At 39.5% G+C, this 23,569-nt stretch overlaps 1 protein-coding gene across 17 annotated transcripts in view; it reads right to left on the reverse strand.

Moving 5' to 3' along the window:
* The window catches only part of MCF2L (MCF.2 cell line derived transforming sequence like), a 248,239-nt gene that overhangs the window by 51,787 nt on the left and 172,883 nt on the right, over window positions 1-23,569 (reverse strand). For 16 of the 17 annotated variants that reach the window (XR_012900192.1, XR_012900105.1, XM_075917179.1 and 13 more), the window contains one exon: window positions 722-812. Coding sequence is in view for 14 of the 17 variants with exons in the window: in XM_075917179.1 (XP_075773294.1) it covers window positions 722-812 (91 nt within the window). In the remaining 3 variants the exon portion in view is untranslated. Of the gene's footprint in view, window positions 1-721; window positions 813-978; window positions 1,558-23,569 lie in introns of those variants that run through there. The other variant, XM_075917912.1, reaches the window with a different exon arrangement.

The following is a 23,569-nucleotide window of genomic DNA, read 5'->3' on the forward strand; positions in this document are numbered from 1 at the left end:
AAGGTTATGAATAGTACCTGATAAGTAAATATGTGAGTATTCATTCATTTAGACATGCTTCTCTTTTGGAACTTATATACTAAAATAACTTTCATTGTCTAAAAATCATGTATATATATTAATATTTAAAAATTATAAATGGAAAGGTATGTTAGGTAAGCTTAGGTAGTTTTTTTTAAAAAGCTATGAAAAACATGCCAAAACCATCAAAAACACGTTCTATAGGCATCTTCTTCTAAGCCTGTTTTAAAGCTATGGAACCATTATTAGCAGATTTTAAAAATATGTAGTGTCCATCTTTTGAAATATTAAATCACGTAACTTCTTCCTAGAAATGTACTTTTGTAACTGGAGTTTCAGATATTTAAACAAATACCATGATGGTTTCAATTTAAACTTATAGGGGCATTTTTCAAATCATTATCCTTATTTAAAAAAAGCCAGCAAAGCTTGTTTGATCAGTGCAGTGAATATGGCTCAGCAATACTAGCTTTCTACCATTTGAAACTTAGCAGGGATGAAACCACACAGACTACACTGTAAGAATACTGCATACCTATGCCACTGGGTCTTGATGGGTTAAGTCATAAGAACAGTTAGAATGTGTCTAACAAAAAGCTATATGGTGCAATTTGGGAATAGAAAAATGCTTACTGCATTTAATATATAGATGGGTTCAGCCTCGAAAGACTGCCATAAAGTCCTTAACAGAAGAACTCACCGCTATTCGCAGTATGGAGGCTTTCACAGAGGTCCATTTGTCTTGCCTTCGATCTATGACAAGGATAAATCCAATTCCAGCATCTTGTAAACTACATTTGGGGGAAGCAAAAAAACCTGTAGTTAAACATACAGATGAAAAAAATCTGATCTTCACTAGCAATATTTCACAGTTAAAAAAATCAACTAGGTTAACCTTTCTTGTGCTGAGCCTTAATTTATATATTTTAAATATATACATAAAGATATCTGATCTACCATTAGGAGGATGCAGCCCTCCCAAAAGGATTCCATGCAGCTTGACAATCAATCTATATATTGCGCTTGTCCACAGGAAGCTAGCTTTTGCATAGCCTGTACAAATATTTCAGTGGAATACAAATCCCTTTGATTTTTCATGATTTCTGTTGCCAGTGTAAATGTCTTTCATATAGTTTTCAGTTTCACTATTCCTGGATAAAAACAAAATCATTTTCCTTTTGCATCTGTTTTCTTACTCCTTTTTCGGGCTGGCTTTGCTTCTTATTATACTTGTGTTTTAATCCCTTCAAAACCATCGAGTTTAAGATCCATGTATTACATTAGTCCTTCCATCTGAAATTGTCATAGTCATCCATGTTAGAAATCTCTTCTTAGGGCAATTATTATATTCACCAAGACAAAAAATTCCTAAGGCACCAAGAGGTGAAACTTGTACACTAGAAAGGTCAGATAAGATATACTTCTTTGAGATGGAAACATCTGTGAGAAAGATCTCACTTGAATCCTTGTGTAAAGATGAGCTTTGTTTTTCTGCTCTGTTCAGCTGCATGTGCTACAGTCATGGAGTACAAATACAGAGATCTGCTCCTGTTTTTGTAATTTCATATCAAAGCCAATTGCGTAATGCCAGCTCCTGACTGCCAGCCAATCACAACAGAAGTGAAAATGATAGACAAGTATAGACTGACTTAAATTGCTAATTTTTGGTACATTTGGTAAACTGTATATGCTATAACATTCTATAACTGAACACAGCAATAATCAAAGAAAAATATAAACTGATGTAGAATTACACTGTAGGGGGCTCTGCATGCTATGATTGTAAATATTACAAATCATGGTTTGTTTATTGTCAGTATAATGATGGTGCTTTTTATTTTCGGTTTGTAAAATGATATGGAAACATTTTTGCATATTTAGCACTGGTGATTTATCAGAGCGAGTTACATATTGTCAGCTAAATTCAATACAGATAAACACTGTGTTATAGTGGATGAAAATTCCCACTGTGGTCTCCTGAATTACTATTTACTGTTGTAGGTCTTAGTATCCCTCCCCTTTTTCTCATTGCGAGTTGACCAAAAGTATGGGCTAACTATTCATGGGAACAGAAAAAACAGAATTAGGCTTCCAAAAGTAACAAGAAAGGCAGGAATACTAACAAAGAAAGAAACTAAACAATGCATGTATCAACCCAAACCAAACAGTTGTTTTGTTTTACCACAGAAAGGCTTCAGATGCCCTAGAGCTTTTCAATAACACCACATGCTGCCTGTAACTCATCTCTCTGGTTTAGGTTAACTTTATCACTGCTACATACAGCTTTTGAGCATTTAACTCATAAGCCTGCCCAATCCACTCTGGGGTGGATTCTAGCCCTGTAAATTTACCAGCTCATAATCCCAGACAAAATATGCAAACATTCAAATAATGAGCTGCAGCTTATTTTGGGTTCATGATGCTTTTCAAGATCTTTATATTTTTATTAGTCTTTTTAGCCTATACACACCACCTGGCGAGCACTGACATCCAATTAGGTCAGATTCAAATTGTAAAATTATTTTATTATTAAATGGATAAGAAACTTGTTAGTGTCTGAGGCCATGTGGTTCACTACACCCCCCACATGGCTCTCTCATACACGGATGATCCCTGAGGGTTCCTACAACATGATGTACTCCACTGCTATAAATCAAGTGAGTCAGCCGCACAGCACATGCCAGTTGCTCAAAGAGTCAAAGAACCTCAGGGTTGCTCCGGCATCCACTCAAAAGCCCTGATTCTGAAAGCTGTTCTGCACAGGCAGACCCATCGGCCTGCATGAAGCCACGAGGCCCCTCATACAAAGCTTTCAAATTGGCCATCTCAATAATATGGCTCCTAAACAACTATCCGTTTGCATTTTGCATTGTAACAGTTAGAGTTTGTTTTCTTTTTATTTTGGAGGAAATCCACTTTCCTGCAATTCAAATAAATAATATTTCTCAAATTTCTTATATTCAAATATTAAAAACGATAAACCATACAGGGTATCTATTTTTTTGCTGAAAATTCAACTGTAGGCTTTCATATATAACACACAGAAACAGGGTTTAATAATTGAAGTACAACAGAATTTTTATTAATTATCTATTACTGTAGCTGGTAGAACTGTGTAAAATCTACTATTTCTTCCTGGAAAGCACATGTGGGCACTATAACAAAACAATAATTGGAAATAATACTAATTATCAAAAAACAACAACATTCCTAATAGCGCTGAACATTTGCAAGATATCAGACCTTACTAGTGTTGTAAAGCAGGCTTTTTCTATCCACGGCCTTCGCGTATAGCCCATCCTGCCACACAACGCCCCTCACACAAAACCCAGATACTCAGAGGAGCATGGGCAGCACAATGCAGTTTTTGTGAATGGAATTTGACCTTATAGGCATCCTGGAACTCAAAGGCACCAAGAAAATAGATAACGCCTAGCTGAATTTACAGATAAGCCTCATTTGACCGTAGCTTGACCAGTCTTAGGGGCAAGGGAAAAAGCAAACATAGGGTAATAAAACACACTTGTCTCACACTAACTATGCCCCATCTGGTCCTGTCCACGAGGGGATCACGCATACATCACGAAAATTCCTATAGGGCAGTATTGTCATACCACCTCATCACTAGCCTATCAGGCCCTGCCAAATGCAGACCCTAGCATGGCATCAGACACCGAATTTTTGTATAAAAGACCCTCTACCCCTTTGTTCGACGGAGGTTCTGTGTATTGAGGGCACGTGTCTTTTTTTTGCCCGGCTAAAGGATCACCCTGAGGCTGCCTCCCCACCCTTTGAGTCAAATATAGGGGTGCACGAGTCCTGAGCATGCTCCGAGTTCTAGTGTGTCTTTATGTTGTTATCGTTGCAGGATTTGTAAGTATTGCTTAAATTTATTAATTGGTGGTTTAGTTAATAGTTAAGCTGTATTAATTATATCCTATAATCCTGTGAAGTATAAGTAAGTCATATTAATTGTATTGAATAGATAGTGTGATTTTGTGCTATGCGAAAGGGTTAAGCTTTAGCCCAGGTATTAGTGTTAGAAGAAAAACCTTTGAGTTGTCAACTTGTAACAGTAAAAAATCAATGACTAACTCCACCAGCTGTCCTAAAGTGACATTGGAGGGATTGGCTGTGGGTGGTTCTTTTATTATCATTATTTTGGCTTTGTTTTTTGTATTTTTCGTTTGTATGCTACGTTGCCTTAGGCGAATTAGGGATAGTGATTTGATATAAGCAAATTGTAATCAAAGAATTGTAATCAGTTGGGTATAATTGTGCCCAAGCTTTTCTATGCTGTAAAAGTACTGAGCAATTGCTAGTTTAAACACCTACTTGTTAATTGCTGGTTTTGACCACTTAATAAAAATCATTTGTTTCACCATCATCCAGTAGTTTTCACTGGGTAGTCGGCTTTAACCCTTGAGGCTCCCATCACATCACCGAACCAAGGTGTAACAACTAGGGTTGCCAGATGGTTTCAACAAAAATACCAGACACACTTGACATTACATCACAATCTACATTACATCTTATTTAGAAAATACCGGACATTTATATTTTCTTATATATATTTTTTCAATTTGTTTCCCGAACAGAAAGCTCAAATACTGGACTGTCCGGTTCAAAACCAGACACCTGGCATCCCTAGACCTTACACATGTCACTGGTCCAAGACTGAATATTGCCTGTGTGATTTTGAAGAAGAAATTCCAGAGTCTAGAAAAATACATATATTTCTTTAAAACAAGTAGTCCTGTGGTACTTTATACTAAACAAAACAAAACAAAAACATAGAATGATGCACTTTCATGGGTAAACCCACCTCAGATGAGTTAAGAGTGGAAATAACAGAAAGCAAGATATATCAGGAAAAAAAGTACCTGTCAATTGTAGGGCCCATGTTAATGAAGCTAATTAAGAGGGCTGCGTGTCTCCCATTCATAGCTTTTGATATGAAAATGCTGATATTAAAGGCATGGGAGATAGGCTTTGTAATGCACTAATCAGTTCATGTCTTTATTCAATCCCAATTTTGTAGATGAATTCCAATTCTGCAGTATGTTTCTGTAATTGGATGGTGTAATTCCATTGTACAACTTATCTGATGAAGTGGGCTTTAGCCATGAAAGCTCATGATACTAAATATTTCTGTAAGGGTGTGTCTACACAGCAGAACTTAACTCAAAATAAGCTATTCCAATTGAGTGGTCAATTGTGTAGTTTATTTCGAAATTGGGAGCATCTCCACCAGTGGTGGAAAAAGTACCCACAAAAGTTACTTGAGTAAAAGTACTGCTACTTTGAAAAAAAATGTAATTAAGTAAAAATCAAAGTATCCTTCTGGAAAACTACTCAAGTAAAAGTAGAAAAGTAATGCATCTTAATTGTAAAAAGTAGCAGTCCTATGGAAATGTATGGTTAAACCATCTGAATTATCATAGGGCACCAATATTTGGGTCGGGGACAACTGATCTACAGAAAAATCAGTCAGGGGCCACACAGGGGAGAGGCAACCCCCCCAAAAACAAAACTCCAAAACCCTCACTGAAGTGGCTACCAACTGAGATAACTCATTCCCCTGGTGCTCCAGCCCCATGGTAGGAGAGGGAGAAGAGAGGAGGCATGAAGTACCAAGCTTCAGGGCTTTCCACAGGCCAGATTAACTCTTTTGGGGTTCCAGGGTTAGTTGATTTGGTGGCCCCCCCCGCTACACTCTGGGGTAAGGCCAAAATGAGGGTTCAATGTGTGGGAAAGGGTTGCCAGGGAGTTGGATAGGGATGGGGTGAGGGTTTGAGTGGGAGATAGGGTGATGGAGTGGGCTGGGAGCGGAGGTCTGGCTGGCAGGGAGATGCAGGAGGAGGTTGAGGATGGGATGTCTGGAAGGGTGGGAGGGTGCAGGAGCAGACAGGGGCTGGGAGAGCTGGGCGGGAGGCGGGCATGTGCTTGGCTCTATTGTTTACAACCAATCACCTTTCCACAGTCAAAATCGGAATACAGGATTCCCTATTTCCAGGGGGCGGCCCAAGGCAGGCTGCCAGCAGCTGGCACCCCAGGCGAAATGTGCGATCGGCACCCCCGTGCCCCAGGCAGAATGCGCGATTGGTGCCCACACCTCCACAGCCCTCAATGGCATGACGTCGTCATTACAGCACCCTAGGTGACGGCCTAGTTGGCCTATACGCACGGGCCGCATCTGCCTATTTCCAACCTTCCTTGACTGTCTAGGAAACAGTTACGTAAGTTCCTGACAAAATATGCACTGGACCAGTAGTTGATGCAAGTTCCTATTAAGTGTACATCTGCTCTTGAGATTTTCAGTGTTCCCTCAACTACGCATCTGCAGAGAGAGATTCAGCATCTGCAGAGACACACTTAGCAAACAGCCACTGTAGAAATGAGGGGATAGCAGCCTCTGCAGTACTGTCTTTTCCTATAGACCATAAAGGTTACACTGCAAGCCTGTGAAATCTTAATTCATATACATGTGGATATGCATTATGATATAGCCTAATTACATGACCACACAACACAGCATCCCTGCCTCATTCAGTGTATATGGTGGATGGTGCTCAATTAAGGAGCTGCTATTCAATATGTTATTTTCTTCTCATCATTCAGTGTGTGATCCAGGACTTATTTGCTGCATGCTATTCAATCCCTGCTCTGAATTAGGGACATAAGTGAATAGTCGACTATCTGATAAGTCGAGTCAAGTAGTGACTCCACTAGTCACTTAAAAGCAGGTTTCCCCCAGCACTGTCTGTGTGGGAGGCCGGGGAGGCAGAGGCACAGGGGGAAAAATGGCATGAGCAGGGACTGAAGCAGTCTCAGTTCATGTCGGTTCTGACTACTGCACTTCTGCTTTTGAAATGCAGCAAGTGCCCCACCTCCTTCTTATCGACTACTCAAATAGTCAATGAAAATTCCGTGAAATTAAACATCCCTACTCTGAATACAGAATTATCAATTTCCTCATAAACTTACCTATATTTGCTAACCTCAGTGGCATGGTGAGACACTGGAATGCTGGGTTCCATTCTAGGCTCAGATGAGGAGGTTGTTCCAATGGGCAGAGTCCTCCCACCCCAATTGATCCCTTCTAGCTTGTGCCCACCAGCTTGTCATTGCACATCCCTGTCTTTCCCACTCATTTCCTCATCCCAGTCCCATTCTCTTCACCTGGCCAGTCCCATCTTCTTGTCCAGCCAGTTTCACCACTTTTGGCTCCTAGTCTCCTTAGCTTAGGGTTGCCAACTCTGGCTGAAGTTACACCTGGAGATTCCACCCCCTTCCCATGACAATGTCATTTTCTTTAAAATAGCCTATTAAAATCGGCAGAATTGCTTTCCATAGTTATTTCCAGGAGACGGCTGGCCAATCCCAGAGAGTTTGCAACCCTAACTTGGTTAGCTAACTCTAGGTTTCCTTCCTCCCGATTTTCTTCTCTCCTGCCCCAGCCTGCACTAGTCAGTTCTAGTCTCCCTTGCCACAACTCACAACCCGTCCCTTGTCCCTCATGCATTTGAATCAGGCAGGCTCCTTCTCACTGGCTTCGTGTCCACAGGAGAGGCACTGAGAGCACAGGAGAGATGGTCTTGCTGCTCTAATTTGTTACCTGGCCCTAGCCTGTAGAAGACCAGGCCTACAAATGAATTAGGCCTGGGCTGGAGAATACTGAGTGCACATAATCTTTTTTTAGTTTTTAGCTGAGACGCTGCAGCTAAATTTGCACTGAGCATATATGAACTGCAATTTTTGAAAAGCTAATAACTGACAAATTTGAATGGATTTTCAAAGGGATGACAAAGGCCACCAATCTACAAAATTCCAAGTCACTGTTCCAAACCTTGAGCTCAGTGTATGGGTCCAAATACAAGATTTATAGAATATATTTTTAACATCGGCAGAATAACTCATTTTCCCCAATCTCGGTTGCAAACTGTAGAAATATTTTGGATGAAATTTTTCAAACAGATTGGAAGTTTTCAACCCAAACATGTAAAGTTTGTGAAAATTATAAGCAACTGGAAACTGGTATTATAATAGGAAGATATGGGCAATCTGAATAACAGATAAACCTGAACAGACCCTTTTTTCAGTAAATACACATATAACCTGATATCTTCTCTATATTTGTCTGTCCACCTAGCCCTCTGTTCAAGAATTACTAAACAATAAGAATGAGTACCATCAAATTTGGAGTTAGCTTCCTCCTCTTCTAACTTAAAACAAGGTTGGGTTGTGGCAGGAAAATGTGATGTGCCTGGAATGGGATTGCTTCTCATCGAACCATTCAGAAAAGAGACAGAATCAGTAGGCAGATGAAAGCAGATGGCTTGCGAATGTAACCTCTCTGTCCTGGATTTAAGCTTCCCATCTTTTGGTGCTCTTTAAAAGAGGTGGTGGGGGGGGGGGGGGCTGAAGCTTCCCCAGTCAAGTTGTACAGGGACAAATAAAACCATATAGAAGAGAGACAGAATCACCAGGCAGGTAAGAGGGTCTGGCTAACGGCGTCCCCCCATACGGGGGTGCCCTTTATAATGAGCTCCCCTACCTGCCAATTCATATGGGAACATTGCCGGCTTTTCCCCTTCCTCATAAAGCACAGGGAAAGTGCAGCGTATTCTGCATCCCTCACTCTAGCTGAGGAGTGCAGGAGGCAGATCAACTTGCACCTGCCCCAACCAACTTGCACCTGCCCCAACTTGCACCCTTTCCACTGGCTGTGCCTGCTGCAGCAGTGATGGACAGGTGCTTCTCACCAGACCCCAAGCTGCTGCAGTGAGAGAAGGCTGGGGTAGTCCTCTCCCCAGGGCAGCTTGCAAACTGAACCCTTCCTCTCCAGCCCTACTCCAGAGCAACGATTTAAATGAAGAAAAACAAATATTGTGTTAAGGACCTGAGCAATGCTGGGTAAATCTTCTAGTTTGTTTATACACATTTCTCCTATACATGTTATTTGTATTCTGAAAGGCCATTTATAAAATTACAAAACAGGAAAAAAAAAAATCACCAAGCAGACAATTTCCTTCCTTCTGCACAAAATAAATAAAAATACACTTGGAGGTCAGCATCATTCTCTTTAGTCTGCATAATAAGCCGACAGAACAGAATAGGACTCAGAAAAAAGGAATATCTAAAAAGGCACCGAAATAGCTATTAGTGGTGCCCCCAGACTACAGGTAGAAAGGAGTGAAAGGAAGAAGGAAGAAGGAATGGAGACAGAGAGAGAGAAAGTAAATGGGAGAAAAATTATAAGCTTGCCTGGGGTCTCACCTTTCCAAGGCCAGTATCCCATAATGCAGTGTCAGAGATGGCTGAGGGGTACTGAAAGAACCCTTTACTTTCTTCCTGTTAAGCACATATCTCAGACAGTGTAAAGACTGAAGTTTTAATTCAATGAACTTTCTGCTTCAAGCTTTGGGGACATCTCCCGCCTGTGTCTTCTATTGTAAGATTTATGATCTCATGTACCGGGGGAAAGGGTGGGAGAGCTTATAACACATGCTGTTTCACAAAGTAACTTTCCCCAAAGGCACATAGATGCAATTATGTATTCATCCTTGGAAAAATCCTCACATTTCTCCAAGGTATGGGTGGTGGTAACTGGTACATATATATTATCTCAAAAGTTTCTGCTGTTTTTATACTATTGCACGAATACAGTTTGAATATATTTCTGTCCACACTGACAACAACATAGAGATTGCCTTACAATGGTGACTCAAAGCAAAGACCAAACATTTCAAACGGAGGACAGGATTACATCATTTTTGACCTAAATAACTAACTAAATGAGGCAAATTTAATAAAGTATTTCAGTGTTAACAAGTTGCTCTTCTATTAAAAACAAATGGAAATTAGTTGACAATGTGTTTCAATTGTTCCCTGCTCTTACTCTCTCTCCCATCCTTTTACTGTGGTGTCACCTGCCCTAAACACAGTGGGGTCTTGGTCAATGACTAGGTGCCTTGGAGCAACAGTTATACAGCAACAAAGATTTACCCAGGTTGCTTGGGTCCTGAATTCAATTTTCATTTTTCTTCATTTAAATCATTGCTCTGCACGGGGCTGAGGATGAGGGTTCAGCGTGCCCCAGGGAGAGAGGACTACCACAGCCCTCTCGCACGTCTCACCTGGCTCCAAACTGCTGCAGTGACTCTCCATGGCTTCAGCAGCTCCAGCGGGCACAGCTGGGGGAAGGGTGCACATGTCCCTGGCTGAGGCAGGTCCAGGTTCGTCTCCCCTCAGCCAGAGCGAGGAACGCGGCAAACTGTGCACTTTTCCCTCGCCCCCGATGAAGGGGAACAGCCAGCAATGTTCCTGTACAAACTGGGGGAGGGGAGGACGTTTGCTTCATTCTGTCCGTATGTAGGGATAACATATTAATGTATTGAAAATGATTCCTCCAAATGGAAGTGACTCCCCATAATTTGTTCCCCACAACTTAGTGTTTAGATTTATTATTAATTCTTCTTCTTATTATTATTATTATTTGTTAAGATTGTTAAATGTTTAGATTTATTATTATTATTGCCCCCTTTAGAAAATAATGTATTAGGTAATATAACTTAGAACTGTTAAAAACATAATCCTATGTAACCAGAAACAGCCCCCCCCTCTGTGCTCCAGGGCATGCTCAAGCTTGTGCAAGGGGCTGCTTGAAATTGACATTGCAGAGATACATTGTAACAATGCATTGTCTAGCCATTAACTCTGCTATGGGAGCCAAGCCCTGTAATTGACTAAGGCCATTGTTACTTAATTGAGGCCTGTTCTCTTTAAAACATTGTTAACTTTACTTAGCAGTCAGAGAATGTTTTAAGCAATACCACCCAGAAACTTTCTGTAACTACAACTTTTATTATTATACAAAATACTGTATGAATGTATGAGAGAGTGCTTGGATGATGAATGAATGGCTCTGAGAGGTGCCAGCCTGAGAATACAGCAACAAAGGGCTGAAGAAGGCGTCAGGTGCCAGTGCAACCAAAAGGTGTCAAGTGGAGAAACTGGAGGTCCACCCGATGAGATCACTGATGAGCACCTGGCAGCCACCCTGGAGACATCAGCATGATACAGCAATTTCCATAGACTGGCATAGGAAGAAATTCCTATAAGAACTGGACTAAAAAACTATGGAATCAGAGTCCAAGGTTCTGCTGCCAGCCTACCAGGAGCTTCAGATGCGCATCTGATCAGGACTTCGCTCCCCACTACCATCACTTGTGTACAGAGTACCTGGCCAGTATTCTGTCACAAGCAACTTCCAGGCTGGTAACTATACACAGAACTTGAGTGAATGGATGTATGAATGAATGGTTATATATATATATAATATACATACAAGTGTATAAGGGTTAAGTAGTGTTAGGAATAAGTAGTTAAACAACGTTGTTTGCTTCTATCTTTTCTTTATTTTTTTATTATCTTTACAATAAATGTGGCTTTTTGCCTTATCCCCCTCATAAGATCCTGCTTGCTTTTATTTGGTACAACATTTTGGTGGAGAATGCGAAAGGGGGAATATTGGTAAAGAGCCCCAGGTATTGTGAACATTGGTGTGCACACAGCTGACTCTACAGAGAGCAGTTCTATTTTTTTTTTCTTTTTCTCTCTTTTTTTTTTGGTTAACCAAAGCCTGCTGACCTCCAGAGGGTAGAGGCTTCACAAAAGAGCTCATAGTAAAAAGAAGCTACAATTATTGAAATAATTTAGGCTGTAAATAGAAGCTATGGTTATTCATTGAAATAATCTAGGCTGTGTAAGAAGCTACGATTATTCATTGGAATAATCTAGGCTGTGTAACTAGAAGCTACAATTATTGAAATAATTTAGGCTGTAAATAGAAGCTACGACTATTATTGGAATAATCTAGGCTGTGTAAGAAGCTACGATTATTCATTGGAATAATCTAGGCTGTGTAACTAGAAGCTACAATTATTAAAATAATTTAGGCTGTAAAAAGAAGCTACGATTATTAATTAATAGTCTAGGCTGTGTCACTCGCTGCAAGGGTTCAGGGGTGATAAAGGAAACTACACAAGTATTAAAGATGTTTAAGAAAAGTCCAGGAAAAGCAGTCTCAGAGGGAGGAATAGAGTTTGAAGGAGCTCTAACCTCACCTTTCATAAAGAAATAACACCCTTTAAACAAATCCTTCAGAGATATGGGTACAAGTCCTTGGACAAGCCCTTGAAGATGTTTGTAATATTTTGGACCTAGAGGATAGATTGGCACAGTATATCCTCATGTACAAACCTTCTAATGCTGCCAAAAAAGATGCAGCAGCAATTTGGCTATTATGGGAGGCATGTAATAACAGTTACCTCCACTTAGCTACCTGCAAAGAAAAAAAAAAAAAATATCTCTCTGCAGAAAAAGCTAAACCCAAAAGAAAAAGGGAAAAGAAAACACAAATTCAGTTTGGCTCCTATGAAACCTGTAATGAGGTGTTCCTCAAATTAACTAATTATAAAAATTCAAATAGGAAACTGCAAAATGTAAAAGCCTCTGCTGCAAAAGCAAAAAGTTGGAAATGTCTGTCCCTCAGTACCCAGACACAGTTAGAGTCCCTTAAGGATGGGTACTGAGAGTTAAAGTAGCACTCTCAAAGTTTTCAGGGATATGCTTAAGGAAAAGGACCAGGAGGTGTGGGGTTTAGTGAACAAGGCCACCCTCCTTGCTAAACTGGTAATGGGACAAAGCCTGTGTCCATGGAAAAGGGCCATTCAGCAAGAAAAACAGGATCAGGCCCAAACAAGCAGGCAGGCAAAAGATAAATTAAAGGCCTTGTGGTAAAACTGGGAAAAAGCAGTAAGTACAGGCACTGAAAATCTAAATTCTTAAGACAATACTTACAAGAAGTAATATCTGAAGCAAGGCCAGTTTTCATTTTAAGAAATAAAGTGTTTTAAAAAAAAAAAACACAAAAAAAAGTTAACTCTACAGAGTATGGAAGAAATTGAGCAGTTGTAAAAATGCTAAAATGTTATAGGAAAAAAATTCTTGGTTTCTTTGCAGCCATTCTGAAGGAAAAAGGGGCCCTTTTCCAAAAGAGTGTCTGTAAATAATCCAGGCAAATTTAACTAAAAAACTTCAAGGGGGTTCTATTGGGAACTCAAGTACCCCCAAATGAATAAAAGTGAATGTAATCTTTGTACAGGTATGTAAAAATAGTGTTAGAAATATTCAGAGAATATATGCATGTATCTGTGTGTAAATACAGTGTAAATAGTAGGTAAGGTTTTTAAGATCCAGAACTCCTGTTTTGTAGGTTAGTAAACTGTTTTGTATGCTTAAAACAAATTGGTTTGTTTTGTTTTTAGTAAAGCCATTTCATACCAAGTTGTTTAATAAAAGTATAGGAAAACTCAGTGAGCATAAAAGAAATAGTTACACCCGATGCAAAAATTAATATGGCTAAATAACATTATAAACAAAGAATGCACATTTTCCTGTAACATGCAATGTATATTGTAGAAGGAGGTAAAAACTGCAAACAAATCAAAATCCTGTGAAGGCTTCAGGAGCCACAACAGGTTGTAATTTCCTTTTCAGGTTGCTGTGTGAGAGAGCAGGACTTAAAGTAAAAACTCAAAACTGTAAATCTCTGGCAAAAGTTATTGTGTCCCTTTTTAAAACAAAGCTACAAACATCTTTTAATCTAAAAGCAAGCCAGAAAGTGTCTGTGGTGCAAATGCCCTAGCTGGCAGCACACAAAAAAATGTTTGCAGGTAAATAAATAGTTTGATTAGCAAACTACCTGAGACCAGAACAAAAAGGGGTCTGCATATGGAAAAATTTCAAGATGGTTTTAAACACACTGGTCTCAAAGCTAAGTTGTCTAAATAAAAGGCATGCTATCACAGGATACTTAAACACCTATTGGTAAGATCCACAGGGCTACTTGTTATTTGATGCTAATGTTCATAAGTAACCCTGTAATATGTACATGATTTTCTTTTTAAAAAAAAGAAAAACCTTTAAAATGTTAAAATAATCATTGGAAACACATCTCACACTTAAAACCCTCCCAGCATTATAGTAATAATGCTTCCTGGCTACTCTCTATTCATAACCCTAACACAGCAGAAACTTACTAACTTAGTCTGCTGTATAAGAGAAAAACTAAAGTACACCTCCTAAATTTAATAATTACACAGTGGGGTAATTCACCCACAAGAAGGGGTAAAAACTATTAAAACCTGTTTTGCCTACAAAACAAAAATATTTAACTATAGGAGTAAGTGTAAGCAGAGAGAAATAAAAACATATTTGTAAAAGAGAAAGTATGTAAATAATAATGCCACCCCCAAAGGGGTAGAAGTATGTTCTTGTTTTGTCTTTCAGAAAATCAGGACAAGCTGGTACCAGCTAAATACCCTACAACACCATGGATGTATTGTTGCAACAAAGATTGTTTTATGTTTTGTGTTTGTCTCATGTCTGTCTGTCTGTCTAACTAGCTAGTATACTGTGTTAAAAATAATCTGCCCTAGGCAGGAAAGGTTCAATAAGCATTAAACATGTTAACTGCATTTAGAAAAACCCAGTGTAAATGGCTGTGGAGAAATCTCAGAGGAACTGATAGTTGTTTCAGAAGAGGCAGAATCAGCCAGGGAATTGGAGCAGTCTGGCAACCAAGTAACTGAGTATGACCAGCTTGCTGGGAAGTCAGTGTATTTGGGACAGGAGTGTTCCCAGGGGAGGCACCCCCAGCCAGGCCTTTTGTCTTTGAAAGAGGGAGCTTTGCATTTAAAACAACAGGGCAATGGGGCAAGACCTATGTGGCCAAGGAAGGCTGCAGATTTTTCAACCTAAAAACCCAAAATTGTCAGCGTACACTTGGGATGAATTTGTTCCTGCTACTTATGCTAACTTTCATAACCACTGTACTGCAGTTACTAAGAATGTAACAATGTTCAATGTGCAGGATTTTGTACCAAAACCCTGGAAATGGTTAAAAAAATGTACCCAAGAGCACATTGTATGTTCAAAAGCCTTGTAACACTGGTATTTTACTGTTAGTACTTGTAATTAGTGTTGAAGCTTCTCACCTGAGAAAGGGGAATTCCAAAATTGGTGTGTGATGTGAAAAGGGAAACTGAGGCACACCACCAATTTTGTTTTCAGGGCTAAATGCAAGGATGCCTACACTATGTGGGATAAGAGCACATACATTCATGCACTGTTAATTGGGTTTCAAACTGTTGCCCAAGCTGCCCTGGATAAAATCACTATTTTCTCTCGCTCTGGGCAAGTCACCTAACCTGGATAAAAAAAGAACATTTGTTACATTACAATCAAACACATGTTGCCTCACGATACCTTCTCTTAAACAGATTAAATACAAAGTGACACTACGAGTATACCAGATATCGTAGTGTCAAAAGGGGGAGTATGTAGGGATAACATATTAATGTATTGAAAATGATTCCTCCAAATGGAAGTGACTCCCCATAATTTGTTCCCCACAACTTAGTGTTTAGATTTATTATTAATTCTTCTTCTTATTATTATTATTATTTGTTAAGATTGTTAAATGTTTAGATTTATTATTATTATTGCCCCCTTTAGAAAATAATGTATTAGGTAATATAACTTAGAACTGTTAAAAACATAATCCTATGTAACCAGAAACAGCCCCCCCCTCTGTGCTCCAGGGCATGCTCAAGCTTGTGCAAGGGGCTGCTTGAAATTGACATTGCAGAGATACATTGTAACAATGCATTGTCTAGCCATTAACTCTGCTATGGGAGCCAAGCCCTGTAATTGACTAAGGCCATTGTTACTTAATTGAGGCCTGTTCTCTTTAAAACATTGTTAACTTTACTTAGCAGTCAGAGAATGTTTTAAGCAATACCACCCAGAAACTTTCTGTAACTACAACTTTTATTATTATACAAAATACTGTATGAATGTATGAGAGAGTGCTTGGATGATGAATGAATGGCTCTGAGAGGTGCCAGCCTGAGAATACAGCAACAAAGGGCTGAAGAAGGCGTCAGGTGCCAGTGCAACCAAAAGGTGTCAAGTGGAGAAACTGGAGGTCCACCCGATGAGATCACTGATGAGCACCTGGCAGCCACCCTGGAGACATCAGCATGATACAGCAATTTCCATAGACTGGCATAGGAAGAAATTCCTATAAGAACTGGACTAAAAAACTATGGAATCAGAGTCCAAGGTTCTGCTGCCAGCCTACCAGGAGCTTCAGATGCGCATCTGATCAGGACTTCGCTCCCCACTACCATCACTTGTGTACAGAGTACCTGGCCAGTATTCTGTCACAAGCAACTTCCAGGCTGGTAACTATACACAGAACTTGAGTGAATGGATGTATGAATGAATGGTTATATATATATATAATATACATACAAGTGTATAAGGGTTAAGTAGTGTTAGGAATAAGTAGTTAAACAACGTTGTTTGCTTCTATCTTTTCTTTATTTTTTTATTATCTTTACAATAAATGTGGCTTTTTGCCTTATCCCCCTCATAAGATCCTGCTTGCTTTTATTTGGTACAACATGTTTTCTGTATTGTTTTATGAGAAGCAGTCCCATTTTGGACATATTCTGTTCCCCTGGCACAGCCAAATCTTTACCTTGGTTTAAGTTATAAGAAGAAAAAGCTGCATATCTAATTTGGAGGTTCTAGTTCAGTGGTCCCCAACACGGTGCCCGTGGGCACCATGGCGCCTGCAGGGGCATTTGTGTGCGGCCATTAAGTGCTCGGGGCTGGCCTGGCCCCGGACACGTGGCGTATGGTGAGCGCCGGCCCCGGGAGTGCGGCGAAGTGGCCACCTGCGCTCCGGGTGTGTGGCACATGGGGAGCACCGGCCCCGGGTGCACAGCTATGGGGGGGTGGGGGCGCCGGCCCTGGGCACGCGACGAAGTGGCCGCCCGCGCTCCGGATGCGCAGCTACGGGGGGGGGGGGGGGGGGGGGAGGACACCGGCCCCGGGCACGCGGCTATGGGGGAGAGAGGGGTGCCGTCCCTGGGCATGCGGAGAAGCGACCGTCCATGCTCCGGGCACGGAGCGCATGGGGAGCGCCGGCCCCTGGTGTGCAGCTATGGGGGGCGCCGGCCCCAGGCACGTGGCTCATGGGGGTGTGGCATATGCGTGGCCCCTCCCCCTGCTGCGCGAGTGACCCCACCCTCTGGTGCCCAGCAGGCGAACGGCCATGCCCCCTGGAGCCCGGCGACGTCAAATGGTTGGGGACCACTGTTCTAGTTCTTACTATTTAGGAGGAGTTCTTGGATGGACAGACAAAGAAGCATTCACAGATAAACTCTCAAATATTAATGGTATTCAATGAACCAGTACTGTGATCACAGCACCCAGATGAGCTGTTGACAGCTATCTGTGTTCCTAAGCAGGTGAGGAGTTGTCTTCCGAGCCAGTTCGAGTTCTCGGGACCCCTAATTTCATAGCCAGATATAATGCCCTGCAGAGGTCAAAACCTTCTCTTCCCCGTCAGCTTGTGGCTCTGGAACTTTCCTTCTACTGCTGCCAAGAATGTCACTTTCAGCACAGAACACAAACCCCATATTTTTGTTATGACCATTCCACAACACTAAAATAAATAATTTTGTATGTACTAGTAATGACTAGAAGAGAAGCAAGAATCTACTCACCCACTCTGTTAGATTTGTAAACCACTCAAAAACATGGAGATGACTATGGTATAAATTAGGTAAAATAGAACTCTCCCCTATAGCAACATCAGCTTAAAGAAAATAGGGCAGAGGAAAAACATGAGGGTGTTCTATAACGTACTGAAAGCAATAGGGTGCTTCGCAGCATACTAAAAATACTAGAAGAAATTCATAATTTAAGATAATCCACTGTAGAACACAAATTGCAAGATTAAGATGATTGGCTAGACATTGAACTATATCTGAACAAGTCTCACTTTATTAATATGTTCTCCATCAAAGATTACCACCACTTCAGAATTGGCTTTCAAAAAAAAAATCAGTTTAGATCCGTATAGTGCATCCACCACTGTAGTAAATTTGTGAGGAAGTCAGTTACCAAAGTAAACTTCAGAAAATGTTTCATACATCTAGTTCTCTACTTAACCATTCTGCTTCCCTCTTTTTCCTCTTTCCAGGTAGTGTCCACCTTATCACTTGCCATGGAAATCATGTTGATGGCATCCATAAACCATGTCCTTAATATGTCTGTTGTCTTCTTCTTACCAAATTTTATGTTTAAGATATGTTTGGTCGTCTTAGAATTTCTGAAACTTTTTCTAATGCACTCTGAAGATCCTCCACAGACATTTACTTTGAAATGAGTTTATTGTCTTGTCAACATTTGTTAATAGATTTCCATTATTCTGTTCCTTAAAAGGAGGACAAACAATGCCGATAATAAAAATTCACAATTTTGTGTCAGTGCCAATCATGCTACTTTTCCAAATCTTTTCAAGTTTATGAAAGTTGTTTACTGCTTTTGTTCTTCTTTGTTTGATACCAACCATAAAGTCACCATCCTTGCTCATCTCCTTCCCTAGACAAGTAAAATGATATTTCTTCTAGCATTTCTTCATCCACTAACGGTTACTTTTGGAACACGGATAGCCATAAATTTGGTCTTCCCATTGTTGACGAACACACCAAGATGTTTTCCTGTATATGCCAGAAGGTTGGTCTTTTATTCCATTAAGTGATGTGTTGAACTAATCAGGACACTCATCAGAAAAAATGAGGTCATCCAATTGTGCTTTGCCCATACAATTCCTTGGTTACTTTCTGTGGTTACTATACTCATGACACAGTCAATGATCAGTGAAAATGATAATGATAACATAATACACCCTTGCAATACTTCAGATGTCACTGCAAACCATTGATTGATATGGTCACCATCTCTGATGGCACATTTGGCATTATCATATAGATCCTTGTTTATTCTAATCATTGTTGCTGGTACTCCTTTATTTTCCAAAGAGGGTCTTTGTGTACTCTGTCAAAAGCCTTATGGAAATCCATCAAATTTATCTCAATAGGTGTTTACCACTCCTTGCTTTGTTTTATAATAAGTCTACAAACAATAATATCGTCTTTACTCGAGCTCAGTGCTCTGAAACCTACTTGCTCCTCTATAAGTAGAAGGATTGTTTTGTTTCTCAATATGTTCTAGGCTGATGATGCACATGATTTTCCTAAGTACTAATAATAATGTGATTAATTTCCAGTGTGCGGTTGGTAAAGTTAACATTCTTGGGCAATTTTACTATAAGGCCTCTCTTCCACTGGGTTAGGTTCTTTTCTTCATTCCATATTCAATCCAAAGAAACAGGAGAACTTTTATCACTTGCTTTGAGCATCTCTACAGTAATATTAACCTCGAGAGCTGCTTCTCCATTTTTTAGCTTACAGATGGCTTTTATAACTTCTTTCATTGTAATATCTCCTAAATAGTCTAGAGTAGCAGGTCTTCACCACATATTTTGAAATAGTTTGCTTGGTCATAATCTATTTAGAATAGCCAGAAAATGCTCATATTTTCCTTATTATTTCTCTTTCTTTTAATTTCTTTTCAAAAAAATTGTTTGTGAGCTGTCTGCCTTACACAAGATTATAAGATCATTTCTTTGGCTAGCATTTTCAGCCTCTGGACATTTTCTATAAATATAGGCCCTTTTAATTTCAGATAACTCCTTTTTGGGTTTTTATATATTAAGAATGGTACAGTATCTTTAACCCTCAGCACAAAACCAGAAAGGTATTCTTCCTTTTCAACAGCCAATTTTGTTGCTAGCCTCCAAAACACTAATTTTTACCTGCCCTGAAACAATTTTAAATATTTACCTCTCTTTTTAATTCCTCCCACTCAAGTATTACTATTGTTATGGCATATAAAGAATTTTATGTTGGCATATATCTCAGCGTATTGATGGGGAAAAAAAAAGGTAGAAAGCAAATATCATGAAACCATTCTCCCAGTGACAGCTATGGAGACAATTGTATGATATCATCATGACACTTAACTGATTAGATAGCAAATAACTTAGGGCTAAATTCATTCCATGGCCATGTATATGAGATTCTCAGCAAGGTTAATGGAAGTTGCATATATCTGTGGCCATATTTTTTTTCTAATAATACTAACAACAAGTAAAATGAGTCACTGAAGCATCAAATTAAAAGATCCAGATAAACTCTTTAACTATCTGGCAGATCCACAGAGCTATGTGCCAAGCTGTTTCCATAAGCAAACTACACTCACATTTCAAATCTGATTTATGTTGGTGATCAACCTCAACCTCTGATCTTTTAACAAAAATGTAATGCTTTGGTGAATCACCCCAAATTTAACTGTATATAATCCACCATAATTTACTATTCACTATGCCAAATTCACGAGACTGTGAGAAGCCTGAAAACAGAAATATTTATTTAAAAGTTTTATGTTAAACATCTTATAAGTTGAAAGAATTAAGTTCCCTCCATGGCCAAAAAACCACCTCCCCCCCCAACCCTCCCCCCATGAATACAAATAATTAATGGGATATTTTAAAAAGATTATGATCCCAAATTTGAGAAACATTCTTTCAGAGGAAAGCTAGTCGAAAGATGCCACAACAGAGTAACATTGCTATCAAAAGGATTTTCCATGTCTAGTTTCAAATCTAATTTAACATTTAAATAAACCTTCAACACCAACTTTTGGAGGTCTGCTTTCAGTACCTACTGGCAAATGGAGGATACCTAAATTACATTTTTAAGAAACTTTCAATGTTTTCATATCTCTATTTTAGGTTTTTGTCATCTTGAAGCAAGGTACCAAGTCAGCCAACTCCATTTTAATTTTAGCTTCTGGAACATGCTGCACAGACAAGTCAAATTTTGCCTGAAAAATGAATTATGAATAATCTAGGTTTTTTTATGAAAAATATTTGTATTTATTATCTGAAGCTTGCATCAATTCAGCAATATGTTTATGTAGACACAAGAGTTAATCTAATAGGGGAACTAAAGTATCCAGATCAGTTGTACCTGCTGGAGATTGGAAAGCCAGCTAAAACCTCTCCTACACATCTACAACCTATCATAGATGATGATCCCTTACTCTCTCAGACCTTGGGAAGCAGGCCAGTCCTCCCTTATGGGGAACCTGAAATACAATACTCACCACCAATTTCACACCCTGCAACAGAAAACACTCACTCAGGAACCTACCCCTGCAACAAATCCTGTTGCCAACTCTATCCATACATCTATCCTAGTGACACCATCACAGGACCTAACTACATAAGATATACCAACAAAAGCTTATTCACCTACAGACCTGCTAATGTGACCTATGTCATCACGCGCCAGCAATGCCCCTCTGCCACATACATCTGACAAACTGGACTGTCTCTATACAAAAGAATGAAGAAACACAAAATCAGACATCAGGAATGGTAACGTACAAAAACCAGAGGGATACAATTTAACCTCCCTGGTCACAGTTACTGGCTTGCAAGTTGCCATTCTAAAAGCAAAAATACCTTCAAAAATACCTCAGATTTTATTCTTCATGCTTAAATTTGACACTTTACGATGGGGTCTTAACGAAGACGCTAATTACCTTACCCTTTACAAAGATAGCTTCCCCAATTATCACCTCTAATATCATTAGCTCACAGACATTTACCTCCCCCCTCCGTTCTGAAATCTGATTTGTCCTTTTTATATGTGTTCACTTTTTTTGATTGTATCCCTTTGGTATATATGGTCATGCCTATTTTCTTCCACAATTTGATCTGAGGAAGTGAGTCTAGCCCACGAAAGCTGAACACCTAATAAACCATCTTGTTAGTCTTTAAAGTGCTACATAGTCCTGTTTTTTGTTTCAAAAACAAACTGCAACATGAAATTGCTGAACTGGAATTCACATGAAAAATTGACACCGTCAAAACTGGAGTGACTAGAAACATGTAATGGCTCGCTCATTACAATAATTAATTTCCCCTTTAGATACTCTCAGCTTCTCATCATTGTTGGAGGTGAGCCACATCCATTCTGATTTCATTAGCACTGATGTTACACTCCCATCTCAGTAGGTCTGCTTTCCTTTCACTTCAAGCATCTGAGGATGAGAGCTGTATTTCATAAAAGCCTGCTCCCTAATAAATCGGTTAGTCTTTAAGGTGCCACCAGATTTCTTGTTGTTAACAGAGACAGGTATTTTCAGTACAAAGTTCAGGGACTGAAGAACGCCACACTTGCAGGATGTTCCATGCTCACATTCAACATCATTTGAAACCAGCAATTTTTTTCACTTGCTTTTGTTAACTTAAGGAATTTACATGTTTATATTTTTGCCATTGTAAAATGTATATTAATGATTTAATATCATGAAATTTAAGATTTAAATATGTGAAACCATAAAATTCAAGATTTTTTAAAAATCATGACTGAAATTTATGAAAATGGACAGTGACTTTGGTAAGGCAATGCTTTGAAAACTAATGCACTGATAAATTAATATTCTTGCATCATGTATGTACAGGATAGATATTAAGAGTTATGAGGATATGCTGGAATTGTAACTAAATTTGCCCAAATGAGGTATATCGGAGGAGATGTTAAATGGGTGTCTTTCCTAAACAGACACCCATTACACTAACAAGTGTGTGTGGGGGGGGAGGCGGAGGTGGAGGTGAAGACAGTGTGGCCTCTACAACCTACATGAAAGAGAAGCATGGTGTGGATTTTATTCTTCAGAAGAATCCATTACAAAGGTTTTACTGCTCTATAAAGATAGGAGGGGAACTGATCCTCAAGTGAGAAACAGCTGCATCAAAGTATCTGTATACTACATTAGTATTTTATAAAAGTGTATGGAGTGAGGTCTTTTCTGAAAACTAATGACACACTGGTGATTAATATCACTATGAAATGTATGTATTAAACACTGTATGAGGCATTATGGATACTCACTGATACTCGCTTTACAGTACGTCCTGGTGGGGGGAATATCACAGCCGGTTTCCTATGTAGATCAACGGTCTAGATTGCACCCCTGAACTGAGACAGCCTGTGACAAATACTTATCCCCCTTTCTCTCATGGGTATGTTATAAAGGTTTAACTAGTTAGCGCCTATAAAGTGCTCTGAACAAGTAGATCACATAGAAATGTGATTAAGACCCAATTTTATCCATAATTAATGAATGAATTAATTATTGAGTTAATAATGATAATTAGATTTGAATCCTCTCTCATTGTCAGCTCAGAACTTTTAACAACACTTCTAGAACCACAACAAAGGAAGGAGGAGGAAGAAAAAAATATTCTGTGAGAGTTATGTTTATAATGAGCTGGGTGTGCGATTCCCAGACATCCCCAGAGGTGTAGCTACAGCAGCAAAACAGTGTGAGGATCCAGCTGCCCCTCCTATGTGCATAACATCTCAGATGGGACCATACTCAGGACAGCTAGCCCCTCCTGCCACCTGATATACACTCTGGCATGTGAGCTTAATCAGAGCTACAGATATTACGTCTCCTCCAGCTGGGAATTATACGTCCAGCTCAACAT

This window comes from Pelodiscus sinensis, chromosome 1 (assembly GCF_049634645.1).
Source record: "Pelodiscus sinensis isolate JC-2024 chromosome 1, ASM4963464v1, whole genome shotgun sequence".
NCBI lineage: Eukaryota > Metazoa > Chordata > Testudines > Trionychidae > Pelodiscus > Pelodiscus sinensis.